The 17,291-nt window shown below is 43.0% G+C and overlaps 1 protein-coding gene across 1 annotated transcript; it reads left to right on the top strand.

Moving 5' to 3' along the window:
- Positions 1–2,077: 2,077 nt before the first annotated feature.
- LOC311138040 (scm-like with four MBT domains protein 1) lies at positions 2,078–16,745 on the top strand. Its single transcript, XM_084172688.1, has 21 exons — positions 2,078–2,167; positions 5,495–5,552; positions 5,662–5,756; positions 5,862–6,105; positions 6,295–6,383; positions 6,542–6,794; positions 6,931–7,028; positions 7,146–7,247; positions 7,733–7,892; positions 8,000–8,082; positions 8,196–8,322; positions 8,478–8,591; positions 8,761–8,803; positions 8,931–8,998; positions 9,097–9,236; positions 10,701–10,810; positions 10,987–11,162; positions 12,924–13,102; positions 13,285–13,506; positions 14,056–14,184; positions 15,621–16,745. Exons 2-21 carry the CDS (start codon positions 5,528–5,530, stop codon positions 15,759–15,761), a joined length of 2,598 nt encoding a protein of 865 aa, XP_084028814.1. The 5' UTR covers positions 2,078–2,167; positions 5,495–5,527; the 3' UTR covers positions 15,762–16,745.
- The last annotated feature ends 546 nt before the right edge of the window (positions 16,746–17,291 follow it).

Here is a 17,291-nt window from a genome sequence, read left to right as displayed (position 1 = left end):
TCTTTAACTCTAAATTGTTGTCCAGATCAATTAATATTGTAGGCTATTGATAATTATAAACTGGGTGGTTCGAGCCCTGAATGCTGATTGGCTGACAACCGTGTTATATCAGACCGTATACCATGGATATGACAAAACGTTTATTTTTACTGCTCTAATTACATTGGTAACCAGTTTATAATCGTGGTCCTCTGTAGCTCAGCTGGTAGAGCACGGCGCTTGTAACGCCAAGGTAGTGGGTTCGATCCCCGGGACCACCCATACACAAAAAATGTATGCACGCATGACTGTAAGTCGCTTTGGATAAAAGCATCTGCTAAATGGCATATTATATTATATTATATTATAATAGCAATAAGGCACCTGGGGGGTTTGTGGTATATGGCCAATATACCACGGCTAAGGGCTGTATCCAGGCACTCTGCATTGAGCCCTTAGCGCTGGTATATTGGCCATATACCACACCCCCTCGTGCCTTATTCCTTAATTATGTTATTCCTTCTATTCTACATGTAGGCCTTGTCAGTGGTTAGTTTAGTTATTTTTTCATCACGTTTTGACTGTCACATTTTGCAAACATGTAGGCACTTTCTGATAATTTGTTTTCACAATTTCGCTCCTCATAGGCACTTTCACAGGCGGGTGGCCTACTGCAGGTTACAATAGGAATTTGGCTACCCTGCCATCTAGCGGCCAGGTGCTACAATTACTATTCATCTCTTTATTGTGTCCGAGCCTCAAAGGCCGACGACATTCATGAAGTGCGCACGGCGAGTGTCCTCCGAGTCCGCTCTCTCTCTCTCTGGCATTACAATATAGGCTCACTGCACTCTCCAACAACGTTTGAAAAGTTGCATCATTACGACGTCGGGCAACCTTACAAGCCTTCTGAGGTTAAGACTTGCTCATAAAGTTTGCATGAATTAAGATTAACCCATAAGGCATTTAAAAGCATAGGACTGCGTGTTATTCTATCCCATGCATCTCGAACACCAGTGAAATCTGAGACTTTATCATGAACTTGTTTTTTTCTCCAACATAAAATCCCATAGGCCCATGTTATCTTTCAAAATTACACTATATCCCCTTTGTTTCATAGGTGATTCTCATGTCTGTAGTTAGACTACACATTTTTATAAAGAAAGATCAAATCGACTAAAATTGGAAGAAGTTAGGCTAGAAATTGTTGTTTTAATGTTAAGCCATTCGTGCCATTCATTCAGCATATTGAATGAATTATCCTTATGACACATTTATTGGATTGTAGTTATACAATTTTCATTCGCAACGACTGTGGGGCAGACATCTCAGAAATGTTTTCTATTCATCTACCAAATGGATTGGTCTTTTGTGAGGATTAATTAAGCTTTAGCCTAGTCTACATCGTGGTCGTGAGAAAATGCCTTTATCAAACGGGGCTCCTTTTGATATAGCCTAGTCAAAACGAGAAACACATTGGGTTCGCCATGAAAGTGGAAGCATATTGCTATGAAAGCATATTTCTAAAAGCTCCACACCCAAACATTTCACAAACACCTTATCACCGCACAGTTAAAAGCTTAGATTTTCTGATTGTGGAATAAACCCTGCTATGTTCTTCCATTATATCCTTCAGATTCCTCATTTGTATATGTATTTATGTGCGGAACAATGGGACAAAATTTAGCAACTCGATGCGTTTCTTTTATGCAGTTTCAGGCAAAAGTCAATATCACCTATACAGTAAAAAAAAAAAAAAAATGCCATTCAACAAAAGTGAGTCGATTATACCTGCAATCCATATTCTAGTTCAACGATTAAACAAAGTGTTGAATCCATAGGGAAATTTGCCAAACGTAGGCTAAAGCTTCTGTCTCAATCAACGTTAAAGAATAGTAATATTATTTGCCTCCTCTGAAATAGGCTATTTCTGAATAAACAAATAAAATCTTGTTTTATTTTTCTTTGCGTCTGTTAATGGTGGTTTTGGAGATGTCAATTTGTATTGTTTGAAGATGGAAGTCATTTTTTCATTGTCAAAGCCGACAATATTATCTACCCGGGTTTAGAATGTGGATATAGGCGGCAGAACATGCGCAGTGGCAGTTTGTGCCATATTGGAATGAGGTCGTGAACGACTAGGCGGAAAGAAACGGCATCTAAAACCGACTTGAAAAACTATTTACTGGTAAGAATCAGATTATGTAACCAAATACTCACATACTATATTTTGTTTATTACGAGCTTAATATGATATCATGCATTTTGATGCTGTCTGCGTCTTTTTTCCCGTCTCTAAAAAAGATGACTCGGGCTCGGTCGAGTGCAAGCGCCCTTATTGCTCGCTACAGTGTAGCTAGCCTATTGCTCAAGCCATGACGTTCCAGTAACTTGACTTGGTCACAGACGTTTTTAGCATGTGCCGAATCAGCCGCATTCGACTTGGTGCATTTGGCATCAGAACTGACCTATATGGAATAAACACAGAAGCTATGAAATATATGTTATTTCTTGCATTCGGTGTCCTTCTCTTTAGTGCACGTTCCAGTGTGAAAGTTGGATCATCAGCGCTCGTGCCTGTGCAAAGCTATTGCGTTAATAGCTTGAAAATCATTGAAAGCATCTATCGAGAATTCCCCGAAAATGTTGTTACTGAACTTAATCCATTTATCGCTCTTATATAATAAAGGTTGCAAGCTTGATAGTAGACGCCTCTGGTGTATTTGACTTTAAATCAAATAGGCCTAGGAATATTTTAGATTTTATTTTAATTTTATTTCATTGTTGTTGTATGCCTAACAGATAAATTATGCTATAAACATTGCCATTTACACGTAGGCTACTCTAAGCACTAAGCTGCCTATTTCTCTCCAACTATAACTCCAACTTCCCAGTTATGCAACTTGAGTAATCGCAGCAACATTGTTTCAATTGACCTTCTGCTATAAACTGCAACATTGTTTCAATTGACCTTCTGCTATAAACTGCAACATTGTTTCAATTGATGTGCCATATAGCCTAAATTGCAACATTGTTTCATTTGACATGCCGATGAAATATCAATATGAAGTGTTTTTTGCATAAAAATGTGATATCCACTTCTGCCGATCAGGCTCTTCTATGGGCATTTACACGAAAAATCCAGTTCGAATGACAGTTTCAATACTGTGCTTTATGGGGACAACAACTGTCTTTTGACGTGCTTATGGGGACAACTGTCTTCTGACGTGCGATGGGCGCTCGGGCACCCCAGTTACATTAGGCCACTATTTGACAATGGCAACATACAACCCTGAAATACAATCTCTCAAAGAACAAGAAGCCTATGTGTAGGCTAATTGCTGACAATAAGGATTCATAAACACATCGTGTAGGCTAATATTGTTGAAAACTTGTTACACTTGATGAAAATACTCCCATTAGTCTAAGGTTATTCTTGACATAAACCCATTTCATCAACAGACTTCACTTTCGTTTACAGTATGTTTCTAAAATCCTTGTGTGTCCAATCAATGCATTTCTTTAACTTGCATTTACTGCCCAGCGGCCACTCAGTGTGACTCAGAGGACTTAATTCAGGCAATGGCATGTTAAGCACTGATCAAATGATCCAATAGCTGCTGGGAGGCGGTTGTAAAAATCAGCGTGTGTTTGTGTATGCATTCTAGTTTCTCTTTCAGGGTGAGTCAGTGTATATTCTGGTGGAGAGAGTCAGGCAGGCAGTCAGTCTCAGTGGTGTAAAGTACTTAAGTAAAAATACTTGAAAGTACTACTTAAGTAGTTTTTTGGTGTATCAGTACTTTACTTTACTATTTATATTTTTGATTACTTTTACTTTTACTTCACTACATTCCTAAAGAAAATGATGTACTTTTTACTCCATACATTTTCCCTGACACCCAAAAGTATTCATTACATTTTGAATGCTTAGCAGGACAATAAAATGGTCTAATTCACACAATTATCAAAAGAACATCCCTGGTCATCCCTACAGCCTCTTATCTGGTGGATTCACTAAACACATGCTTCGTTTGTAAATGTTGTCTGAGTGTGCCCCTGGCTATTTAAATTTTTAGTCATTTAGCAGACGCTCTTATCCAGAGCGACTTACAGTTAGTGAGTGCATACATTTTCATACTGGGCCCCCGTGGGAATCAAACCCACAACCCTGGCATTGCAAGCGCCATGCTCTACCAACTGAGCTACACGGGGGCTATCTGTAAATAAAATAAAAACAAGAAAATGATGCTGTCAGGTTTGCTTAATATAAGGACTTTGAAATGATTTATACTTTTACTTTTACTTTTGATACTTAAGTATAATTTATCAATTACAATCACTTTTGATACTTAAGTATATTTAAAACCAAATACTTTTAGACTTTTACTCAAGTAGTAGTTTACTGGGTGACTTTCACTTCTACTTGAGTCATTTTCTATTAAGGTATCTTCTTCTCAGCGTCATTCAGACTTGTGTATATGTCATATTGAAGTAATGATTTAAAAAAACTTGCTGACATTTTCAATCCTTCTTTTTCTTTCAATCAACAACTTTGAGAATATTTTTTTGAGATAATCAGTTATTATAATGCAGCCCAACACTGAGGGCTGGCTCTTTGTAAATAGCTAAATGGCTCTGCTGCTCTTTTCATCCTCTAGTGTTTGAGACGTGAGTGTGACCTCAAGGACAATGAGGCCCTCAGCTGGATAGCTGTGTATGTGTGTGTGTGTGTGTGTGTGTGTGTGTGTGTGTGTGTGTGTGTGTGTGTGTGTGTGTGTGTGTGTGTGTGTGTGTGTGGGCAGCAGGGTTGTGGGTGAAGGGCTGAACCTGGGTTATGTGGGTCGTGGTGTCCGGGCGGTGGTCAGGGGGACCCTGTCTGATGGCTGTCTCCTCTTTAATAGAGACATCAGACATGACAAAGACAGGCCTGACAGCCCTGCTGAATGGAGCAGCAGTGACAGAGCAGCTATCCTCTGCATCCTTTACACAAACCTCTCAGCTATTGTCATCTCTAATGCTCTCTCATGCCCAGTATATAAATGCTATTTCTCTTGTTGTGTTAAGTTATTTAATCCGCTTTGTTGTCACAGAGTGGCTATAGGCCCACAGCTCGACTTTGTTTCAAAGTTGTGGTCTGTTTGAGATATCTTTGGCCTCATTAAAAAAAAATATTAAGTCCTCTCTCATACTTTTAGCAACTTAGCAAGGCCATTTTGTACAAGCAAGGTCATTTAGTATTTTCAAAACACGTACCTAAATATTCTCTGTTTCACTTCTTCTCTCCCGCACACTAACTAAACTTTGTTTATGCTTCCATTTGCTAAGCGCCCCTCCCCATCCCAAAAACTAAATGTAAGCACTGGACACATTCAAATTGCATCCCTTACACCAGCTATGCCACTTTTACCAACAGCCTACTATGCTTTCTTGCTTTCCTGGTTTTGGCTGTCAAACAGATTTAAAGAATGATGTCCATCTTTTCTAGATAATAATCAGTCTCTCCTTTCTTCCCCAGAGCTTCTAGACTTGGCCAGTAGGAGGAGCCAACATGAGTCATGAGTTGCTGGAGTCTGGTGAGTAACAACATGGACCTGCAGCTTTGTTACTGGTGGAGAGGGCTTTCTGACATAACAGAATTAACCTGTGTGTGTGTGTGTGTGTGTGTGTGTGTGTGTGTTGCAGATGGGGACTCTAGTCAGGATGTGTCTGACTTTAACTGGGATGACTATCTGGAGGAGAACGGGGCAGTGTCTGTGCCCCACCATGCCTTCAAACATGTAAGTACTGAGACTATTTACACTCCTCATAACCACACACAATACTCATACACTGTTGATCAATAGTTTACCTTATAAGAGCTTTTCATATATCATTCTCTCCAGGTGGACCAGGGCTTGCAGACGGGTCTGACTCCAGGTATGAAGCTGGAGGTGTGTGTGCGTTCAGAGACTGACCAACCCTACTGGGTGGCCACCATCATCACCACCTGTGGCCAGCTGCTCCTCCTGCGCTACGAAGGTTACCACGACGACCGCCGCGCCGACTTCTGGTGTGACATCATGACGGCTGACCTCCACCCCCTGGGCTGGAGCCGGGAGCAGGGCAAACCCATGAGACCCCCCGAGGGTGAGGGAGATAGGGCTGGGGAGGGAACTCAGTGGGATGGCTGTTTTGAATTATCTCTTCCACGCCCAACTAGTTGTACGAGGGTTATTACGAGGTTATTACAGTGAAATCTAGACCTGAGTTTTTCAAAGACATTTCCCAAGCTTGTTTTGATATTCTGTAACCATGTCTCTCCATCGCCCCCCTCAGGTGTGAGAGAGAAGCAACCAGACTGGGAGGGCGTCCTGGAGAAAGCCCTAGCTGAGAAGTGCAGTGCACCTGCCAACCTGCTGGAAGGGGTGAGAGAGGCTCAGTTGTAAACTGGAACAACTGGGAATGTATGCCAGATAAGCAAGGGTTTTGAGCTCCCTTTGTATCAGTAAGGGTATTGGTGAGTGTAACCTAGCATGTCCTTACTTGTGTGTGTGTGCCTGCGTGCTTACGCGTGTGTGTATAGCCCCAGCGAGGTAAGGACCCGGTGGACCTGCTGTCTCCAGGCTGCAGTGTGGAGCTGCAGGACAGTGTTGACCCTGGGGTGGCGTGGGGCGCTGAGGTGGAGGAGAACATGGGTGGCAGGCTGAGACTACGTCTAGCGGGCACAGAGGGGCTCCCTGATACACACTCCACCCTCTGGCTCTACTACCTGCACCCCCACCTCCACCCACCTGGCTGGGCCAAGGAGCACAGCTGCACCCTCACGCCTCCTTCAGGTAAACTGCTCTTTTCAAAAAGATCTTGGGTGAATTACGTTTCAAGATGCAAAAAGCAACAAATGATTCATGAATAAAGGTTGTGTTTTTTTACTGTTTTAATATGATAATCTGTGTGTGTGCTTGCTTGTTTCAGCTCTGGTCCCCCTGCACACGGAGGAGGAGTGGGAGGAGGTCAGACAGAGGATCAGTGATCAGCCTCATGATGATGCCCTCTCTGAAGAGTTCTATAAGGTAAAGGCACTACCAAGCAGTATGTACTAACACTACAAGGGTCTGTGGAATACCAGTGCAATATTGATAGAACGAGCCATCACTGTGTGTGTGTGTGTGTGTGTGTGTCTGCTTCAGGACCGGCCTGCCGTTGCTGCCCACTGCTTCACTGAGGGGATGAAACTGGAGGCCGTTGACCCTGCGTACCCTTTCTGCATCAGTCCTGCCACCGTTACCAAGGTGAGAACCTCTTTACTGGCCCCGTCTCACCTCAGGCTCCTAGAATTGTCTGAATACGTTCTTCTCAGACCAGAGATGATTAATATGACTGGGTTGGATGATGGCAGTACAGTAGTAAAGGCACTCCAGCCCACCCAACAGTTTGCACTATATTGTTGTTGCATATTCAGTCCACTCAGATCAGTGGTCACCTCAGGACTAGGAGAGTAGAAATTTGCTAAGATAAATCCTGACATAGTACCCATGTAAACTCTGGTAGCCTACCCACTCCAAGTAGAAGTGGAAGTCATTGAGATACAGTATGGTAGTGTATGTGAGGCTAGCTTTGGGTGTGATATGGTTATGGAACAAGGGTAGGGTAACTACTGCATAGAGCAGACATGACCCACTGGGCACACACTGGTTAAACTAACGTGGAATAGAAGTTGATTTAATGTCTGTGCCCAGTGGGGAGTGTGATGTGATACCCTAACTCTCCTCTTCAGGTGTTCAGTGATGAGTGCTTCCTAGTAAAGATGGACAGTCTCCGTGGTGATGATTCGGGGGCAGAGGGCGTTGGGTCCTTCCTGTGTCACAGGGACAGTCCTGGGATCTTTCCTGCCCAGTGGAGCCTGAAGAATGGCCTCCCGCTCAGCCCCCCTCCAGGTGAGGAAACGCTAGTAACATTTACAGAGCTACTTTTAATAATGTGCTCAGTTATTATTTTTAGGCTTTAGCTAATTGTATTGTGTTCTCTCTCTCCGTTTGTGTAGGGTACCAGGGGCAGGACTTTGACTGGGCAGACTACCTGAAACAGTGCGAGGCTGAGGCAGCACCCCAACACTGCTTCCCCACAGTGAGTCAAGCTCTGTCTGACATAGAACAATGCTATATAACATGAGTGTATAGCTTGGGTGAACAGGGGACATGAATAATCTCTCTCCTGATGTATCTCTGTCTACCTCTCAGGAACAGTCTGATCACAGCTTTAAAGAGGCCATGAAGTTGGAGGCGGTCAACCCACTCTCACCTGAGCACATTCACGTGGCAACGGTAACCAAGGTCAAAGGGCAACATATCTGGCTTGGCCTGGAAGGTGAGAACCTGTAGCTACGTATCATATCTGGGCCCTGCATTTTTAAATCTTAGTCTGAAACCATTTGAGTGTGAGCTTGTGCACACTGATGGTATTAATATTAGATCATTAATTAGTTATGTGGGTCTAAATAAGTTGTGTCTCTGTGTGTCTAGGGCTGAAACAGGCTATACCAGAGATGATCGCTCATGTGGACTCGTTGGATATGTTCCCTGTCAGCTGGTGTGAGACCAACGGTTACCCCCTGCTGTACCCCATCAAGCCCAAAGGTGGGTGTCCCAAAATAAGATCACTTTGTGTCCCTCTCTAATCTGAAGGGGAGCCACTAGCATGCCACAATATGCATGGAAGTGTTAACCATTGCAGTCAGCGTATTTGACAGTACTCTGTATAGTTTCAGTAGAGTTTTATTAATGGTGATTATACATTGTCTTACAGTTGAGAAGCAGAGGAGGATTGCTGTGGTGCAGCCTGAGAAACAGTAAGTAGGCCTATGGGAAAGGGAGGAATCTATCATTGGCTGGTCATTGGCTGTTTGTCCACTTTTGATTGGTTAACACTCCAGTCCCATGCACTTTGACCCCTAACCTGTATCTTTGTCCCTACAGCCGAGCACTACCCAAATCCACAACACCTGACACACTCAAGCTGCAGGTGGCCAGCCAATCAGAGACTGGTGAGTGTTTCTCATGTAGACATTCCAGATAAATACATTAGTAGGGTTTCTAACCTGAGGCACAGCCCTTACATTGTGTGTGATGTGTTTGTGAACAGGACAGGGGAATGGAAAGTACTGCTGTCCCAAGATCTTCTTCAACCACCGCTGCTTCTCTGGCCCCTACCTGAATAAGGGCCGCATCGCTGAGCTGCCCCAGTGTGTCGGCCCTGGCAACTGTGTCCTGGTGCTCAAAGAGGTGAGGAGCACCTGGGTGGGATTGGAACAACCGTACTATACTATGATAGGGCTGTGGATATTTTGTCAGCCAGTAACTGTCATGCAAATGACTGCTGTTCTCACGTTAATTTACCATTAATTAACATAAACACCTTAAGCATCTCCGGGCTTCCACGTATACAAGCTGCTGATGCACGCCTTTGGAACATCTAGGCCTACATTTTAAAAAGTCTAACAGGTTAAAACAGGTCCTATATGCTACTCTTAATTTAGAGTTAATTGGTAACTTTAGTTGTGATAGGTATACAAACCATACAAATAAAAACATATGGGCTGCATGATGCGACTCTATATTGATGATTTGGAACAAGTTGCCAAAAAAGGCATGCGCTCTAATCCTTGCGCTTCCCGCAGAGAGAGAGAGAGAATTGCATTGCTGCTCTGCTTGTGTGGCAAGCAAATTGGGAGATATCTAGATGGAATTCAAATTATAGAATTAAAAGTGAAATGAGAAGGAAAGGCTACAACGACCAAAAGCCAACCGGTAGGCTGCTACTTAATATTCTGAATGGAGTTGTTGTTATTTGTAGGCTAACTGTAGGACGGTGAGAAGTGCAGTAGCGTTATGGCTAGCCTCAATTAGCCCAGTTACTTGCTTCTCTCGGTTTGATGCAGTCAAGGCAGGTAGGCTACTATGCAACCGGATGGATGATAAATAACTAGCAAGAAGTTAGTCTACTAGCACGAGATAACAGTGGTTGCTGTGTCTTTCTCCCTCCGTACCTGCTCCGGTGCTCCGAGCCTCCTGCGTCTTACTCACACTCACACACCACACGGCCCCTCCCCTGCTCCATAGTAGTTGGAGCTGCTCTCTCTCACTTTCTCCCTAGCGCCGGTTAATAAAGTAGCAAAACAATTTGCTTTTCTGATCGTTATCTTTAGGTCAGTTCGGAATGTGTTTTTAAAATGTCATTATGCATTTTGGGTCCAGGGCTTTCCCGTGACCATTTCAGAACGGGACCTCTTAACACCCATCACCATTTGTCCTCATCATTCAGATTATTCAAATTCAATCATAAATTGTTTAGAGAGTAATTAGAGGGACTATAGAGCGCTGAATACCAGGCCATTAGTGAGGGCCGTTAGCAAGTTGGGTAGGCTACCCATAAGCGCCATTCATTCATGCAGTTTTGGATGGGATTACCGTGACCAACGGTCACATGTCATTTTACTGTGGTCATGACTCGTGACTGTCGGTGTGGAGGTAATACGGTCACCGCGACAGCCTTGCACTATGATGTTATAACTGTATTACGTTGTACTAAAACTACGTGAACTAAACTACTCAAATCTCCTTAGGGCAGTTGGTAATAGGGTGAAATCTTGCTATCCCAGAGATCACTCCTGACTTCCCACTTAGACTGGGAACAGTATCCATGCTAACCCCTTCATGTCTCTCTCCGTCTCCCTGTGTCCTGTCCAGGTGTTGAGTCTGCTGATCAACTCAGCCTACAAGCCCAGCCGGGTGCTCAGGGAGCTGCAGCTGGACCAGGAGGACCGCTGGCACGGCCATGGAGAGACGCTCAAAGCCAAGTGAGAAACACATGCTCCATCATAACGTCATTACAATCACCCAATGCACTTTCTACATAGATTCAATCTAAACTTTTCTGCTCATGTTTATGGTTGAGTTGATGATTGAAGTGTGTACTGGGATTGGCTAAGCTGTCCTAGCGTTGCTAACCTGAGGATCTGTTTTTGACCGGCAGGTACAAGGGAAAGAGTTACCGGGCTACGGTGGACATAGTGCGTACGGCGGATCGCGTGGCAGAGTTCTGTAGGAAGACCTGCATCAAGCTGGAGTGTTGCCCAAACCTGTTTGGACCTCGCATGGTTCTGGAGCGCTGCTCAGAGAACTGCTCTGTGCTCACCAAGACCAAATACAGTACGTGTGACCTACTCAATCGCTCTAGATCAAATACATATGAGTGTTCAGAAATCAGGTGTTATGGAGATAAAGAGGCACTCAAAGCTGATATGCAAGGGGGGAAAATCAACAAATAGGGGACGCAGTGTCTGTTTTATGTGTACTTCATTATGTACCTACAGTGCATTTGGAAAGTATTCAGACCCCTTTACTTTTTCCACATTTTGTTACATTACAGCCTTATTCTAAAATGGATTAAATTAAACAAATTAGTTATCAGTCTACACACAATACTCCATAATGACAAAGCAAAAACAGAAATACCTTATTTACATAACTATTCAGACACTTTGCTATGAGACTCGAAATTGAGCTCAGGTGCATCATGTATCCATTGATCATCCTTGAGGTGTTTCTACAATTTGATTGGAGTCCACCTGTGGTAAATTCAATTTATTGGATATGATTTGGAAAGACACACACCTGTCTATATAAGGTCCCACAGTTGACAGTGCATGTCAGAGCAAAAACCAAGCCATGAGGTTGAAGGAATTGTCCGTAGAGCTCTGAGACAGGATTGTGTCAAGGCACAGATGTGGGGAAGGGTACCAAAAATGTTCTTCAGCATTGAACGTCCCCAAGAAGACAGTGGCCTCCATCATTCTTAATTGGAAGAAGTTTGGAACCACCAGGACTTCCTAGAGCTGGCCGCCCGGCCAAACTGAACAATCAGGGGAGAAGGGCCTTGGTCAGGGAGGTGACCAACAACCCGATGGTCACTCTGACAGAGCTCCAGAGTTCCTCTGTGGAGATGGGAGAACCTTCCAGAACAACCATCTCTGCAGCACTCCACCAATCAGGCCTTTATGGGAGTGGCCAGACGGAAGCCACTCCTCAGTAAAAGGCACATGACAGCCCGCTTGGAGTTTGCCACAAACACCTAAAGGACTCTCAGACCATGAGAAAAAAGATTCTCTGGTCTGATGAAACCAAGATTGAACTCTTTGGCCTGAATGCCAAGCGTCATGTCTGGAGGAAACCTGGCACCATCCCTACGGTGAAGCATGGTGGTGGCAGCATCATGCTGTGGGGATGTTTTTCAGCGGCAGGGACTGGGAGACTAGTCAGGATCGAGGGAAAAATGAACGGAGCAAAGTACAGAGAGATCCTTGATGAAAACCTGCTCCAGAGCGCTCTGGACCTCAGACTGGGGCGAAGGTTCACCTTCCAACAGGACAACGACCCTAAGCACATGGCCAAGACAACGTAGGAGTGGCTTCGGGACAAGTCTCTGAATGTCCTTGAGTGGCCCAGCCAGAAACCGGACTTGAACCCGATCGAACATCTCTGGAGAGACCTGAAAATAGCTGTGCAGAGAAAAATGGGAGAAATGCCCCAAATTCAGGTGTGCCAAGCTTGTAGCGTCATAACCAAGAAGAATCGAGGCTGTAATCGCTGCCAAAGGTGCTTCAACAAAGTACTGAGTAGAGGGTCTGAATACTTATGGAAATTTGATATTTCAGTTTCTTTTTTAAATGTTTTTTGCAAAAATGTCTAAAAACCTGTTTTTGCTTTGTCATTATGGGGTATTGTGTGTAAATTGATGAGGGGGAAAAAACGATTTAATCAATTTTAGAATAAAGCTGTAACGTAACAAAATGTTGAAAAAGTCAAGGGGTATGAATACTTTCTGAATGCACTGTATGTCGATGATAATAAAGTATTGGATGCATAATGCTCAGGAGGACTGAGATTGGAGTATTGATTTGTTCTTTGAAGCTTATTACTATGGTAAGAAGAAATGTAAGCGAGTGGGCCGCCCACCAGGGGGGCATTCTAACCTAGAAGGAGGGGTGAAGAGAAGAGGTAGAAGGAGGAAGAGGAGAAAGCAACTCTTTGTCCATAAGAAGAGGCGCTCCTCAGCCTCACTGGACAACACACCTGCCGGTTCACCACAGGTAACAGACACACTCGCACACACACACACACACACACACACACACACACACACACACACACACACACACACACACACACACTCACACTCACACTCACACTCACACTCACACTCACACTCACACTCACACTCACACTCCTATCCAGAAATATTTAAACTGAACAATCCCTTTCTCTAACACAGGGCAGTGGAGATGAGGAGGATCTGGATGATGGGGACTCTCTGAGTGACGATACTGGCTCTGAGCTCCAGGATGATCAGGACGATTCAGAATATTCCATTGGGAAGTCTCAACCACCCACCCCATCCCCTTCTCCTCCTGCAACGCCCAGGCCCACCCGAAAACGCAGGAAACCTCGCTCCCCATCTTACTCTGATGATGAGAACCACCCACCTTCACCAAAGGTAGACTACTGTGCCTTGACTATTTGTTTGTTCACTGTGAATAGACGGTTGGGTGTTTAGCAACAAAACCGACACGTGCACAACTATGGGGCAAAACTGACAGTTTGGCTTAGATTGTTGACAAGATGTTAACTATATTTTGTCTCCAATGTTTATTGAAAACATAAATACATTTGCACAATGAGCACTTGTTGTCTCTCAAATACATCGTTACAGTTGTTGGTTAGCTAGCTAGCAAGTTTTAGCCATATTAGCATAGACGTGACATCAGTCAGAATACCTCAAAACAAGGCATGGTATCAAGAACAAGATCAAACTAGCTGAAACGAGCCACCTACGACTCCCCACATGGCAGCTTCTTGTCATTGTTGCTAGCCATCTGGCCATCCAGAATCACAACACATGACCTTCTGCCCCATTGAAGTGTGAGCATTGTTTAATTTGACGTTGTCAGCTAACCCGTCTATATATAGTATATTGAATGGTCTGGGTCTTATTGCCCCTGTTAAAGTTAAAACCCATAATTAACTGCATATCTGTGTTCTGCAGAGTTCGAGAGGTGAGGCTCCCCAGAAACTGTGTTTGGACACCAGTCCCCTGGAGTGGAGTGTGACTGATGTGGTGTGTTTCATCAGGACCACTGACTGTGCTCCCCTGGCACGTATCTTCCTGGATCAGGTATTAATCACACACAGACACACACACACATACACACACAGAATCATTCTCTCGACTGTATAACTGTGTGTACAGCAGTGCTTGACTTTGGCCGGAGCTGTCCGGAATGCCGTACCTGCACTTCTAATTTTGGGGGAATTGCGTACCGGCTCCATTATAAAATCAAAGTAGCCTATCGTTGGGCCAGATTCACACACAGAGGCAAAAAAGGTTGATCAAAGCGGAATGAAGGCGGGATCTGCATTGAGTAGCAATGGAGAGTGGGCGTTCATATCCTGATTCCGCTTTGTTGAAGTTTATTTGCCACTAGTCTGTGAATATGTGAGAGACAGTAGGCTGTTCAAGATTGCGCAGATTGAAAATGTACCAGCCTGAATAACATGATGCGCTGTTCTAAGTTGTCAAATGAGGGTTTGTAAAGTCATGAAAAGTAATAGAAATTATTTTCATAATTGTTGTTAATGTAATTCATGAAAGCACACTTTTAAATATGATCAATCAATTAAAAAACGACATATCAGCCATTATCAGAATGACCGTTCAGTACATGTCTGTGCTGCTGCGTGTGTGCCAGTGCGAGTGGGCTGTTGCCCGAGGAGAGAGAGTGCGACATTTCAGCAGCAGGTATAAAATAATGACAGACAGACTAACTATAATTCAAAACATAACTTGTAGCAGTTATCTCGCTATTTAACTATAGCTAACTAAGCATTCATTTTCATTTTGTTGTTGCCTTTCCACTGGCACTGTAGAGCCTAAATACATCTGCACAGTTGGAAAGCTGGGATTCCCCTCTATTAAACAGTAGCCATGTAATTGCGACAACTTAAAACATATTTTAAGAATAGCCTAATTGACAAATAACTTGCTGTGCATAGATCTCCTCCAAAACATGAATATTTGAGCCTTATATATAAACATGTCTAGTTAGATACCTTGCTTTGAAGTAGCCTATCTTATCCATTTGATCCCTGATTTATTGAATGAGGGAATTGTATAAAGACAAAGGTATTTGCTTGTAATGTTGAAAAAGCCAAGCCTGCACACCCAGGAGCTCTCCAGATGGAGGGTTGACCACATGTTGACAACATGTGACTAACAGTGCAGTTCTATGTGGGGAGGCTAGGTGCCTTGATCAAGGGCACAACGGCAGGATCAGACGCAGCAGCTTTCCAGTGTCAATAATGCTTAACCTTTTCATGTAGGCTATAATAATTGTCATGAAAATGTGGTTAAAGGTCATGGATAACAGTGAATAATCAGAGGTCTCTATAGCATAATGTCATTTGTGAATTTCGGTAAACATAGTCTAATGGACCGACTTGGAAAAAGACAGCTCCTGCACTTCTTCCATCCCAAGTCAAGCACTGGTGTACAGTGTGGCTTAAATCCATTACCATTGTTGTCTAACCCCATGGCCGTGCTTGTGTTTTCAGGAGATTGATGGACAGGCTCTGCTTCTGCTCAACCTGCCCACACTACAGGAGTGTATGGAGCTGAAACTGGGACCAGCCATAAAGCTGTGTCACCATATCGAAAGGGTCAAACTGGAATTCTACCAGAAATTTGCATCATAGCTGAGGGTTCTAAACTAAATAAACATTACATACAGTCAGTAACATTAAATGACTCCGTAACTGATTTACAACTGGACATCCTTTGGACCCTGCACCCAGACCCAGCACAACAGCAGCAGTCATGGATGGACATAAGATGGAATGAGACTTTCATTGTTTCATGTTTCTTTGCTGTTTTTTACTGTGTAATGGTCAGAAAGGGTTCTGCCTCACTGTATTCTAGGTAAAGACAACTTAACATGGATATTTATATTCAGGTTTATCTCACCCACAGTCTCAAAATGACTCCTGGTTTCATTTAATCAACTTCACAAGCATTGACAATGCAAGGATGTAAGCACAAAGACAAATAAACCATGTACTATATCGCAGTATGCAAAGTGTACATAGCAAGGTGTACTTGTATATAGTGTACGTATTTAAAAGCTCTTCTAGTGCAACAGGGTGATTAATGGTTATAGCCTGGTTTTCTACTAAACATATTTGCTTTGAAAGTATCTGTGCAAAGGCCTTATTTCAAAATGTAGACATACATTTGAGATTGGAAAGAGCAATCCCCACTGTTTGACAGTCTTTTCGTCTTCTCAGAGGGATTTTAACATCTAATCATATTGAAGACATTATCTAGGGCCTGTAGTAAAAACATTAAGATGTATGTGGTTTTGGAGCAAAATTCAAATAAGTATAAACCAAATATTGTGACCCTTTGTGACCCTTTATAGATTTGTATAGTTTTCCCTTTTAACTACAACCATTGGTGGACTACTGTGTGTGTGTTTTATTTTCGTGAGCCATTCTAGCTGTCTTTGCTGTGTTTGTGTTTTTATTTCCCCTCATTTACCTGTCTCTGCCATTGAGATCTAATACTCTTACAGGAGATAAAACTGTGGAATTTATTAATTTGATTTTGTCTATATGTTTGTTGAGTATGATTGCTATTTTAAAAGAATGTGGAATAAAAGCCTGAATCTCATCCCAATAGACAGCAATAGCAATGGCGTATTTTTGTAGGCACTAACTCTGCCATGGTTCATTGGACAAAGCCTATGGGAAAATTTAGTTTTTGTAGGGTTTTTGGATAAATAACGAAAATAAGGTCTGTTGTAAACACAGGCTTAGGAGGTCTTATACGTTTTGTTCTATGAGATCATCTTCATCAGATAACGTCACTTTATGTCAATTTTCAAGCATTTATGTAATAATTTTAAAACACATAAAGCTTCATAATTCATAAAGGTCATGTTAACTGACTGATATTATCTAATAGAACAAAACATATAAGATTTCCTAAGTCTGTGTTAACCCCAGACCAAATTTTCAGCGTTTATCCCAAAACCCTATTCTTTCCACATTCCCCATTCATTTTCCCCATAGGAATGGCTGAACGAACCAGAGATAAGTCATTTCTGGGTTTTAGGACTTCAAACTGGCGAGCTCTATGAGTTCAACACAGTTCAAGATCTTTCCAAGCTACACTTCCCATGATACCGTTGTGTCACGTCGATCACATGAACTTTTACGTCATGTCAA

This window comes from Coregonus lavaretus (assembly GCF_964263955.1).
Source record: "Coregonus lavaretus genome assembly, chromosome: 12".
Taxonomy (NCBI): domain Eukaryota; kingdom Metazoa; phylum Chordata; class Actinopteri; order Salmoniformes; family Salmonidae; genus Coregonus; species Coregonus lavaretus.
Note: the sequence above shows the minus strand (reverse complement) of the source record. Positions and strands in the feature narration are given on the sequence as shown.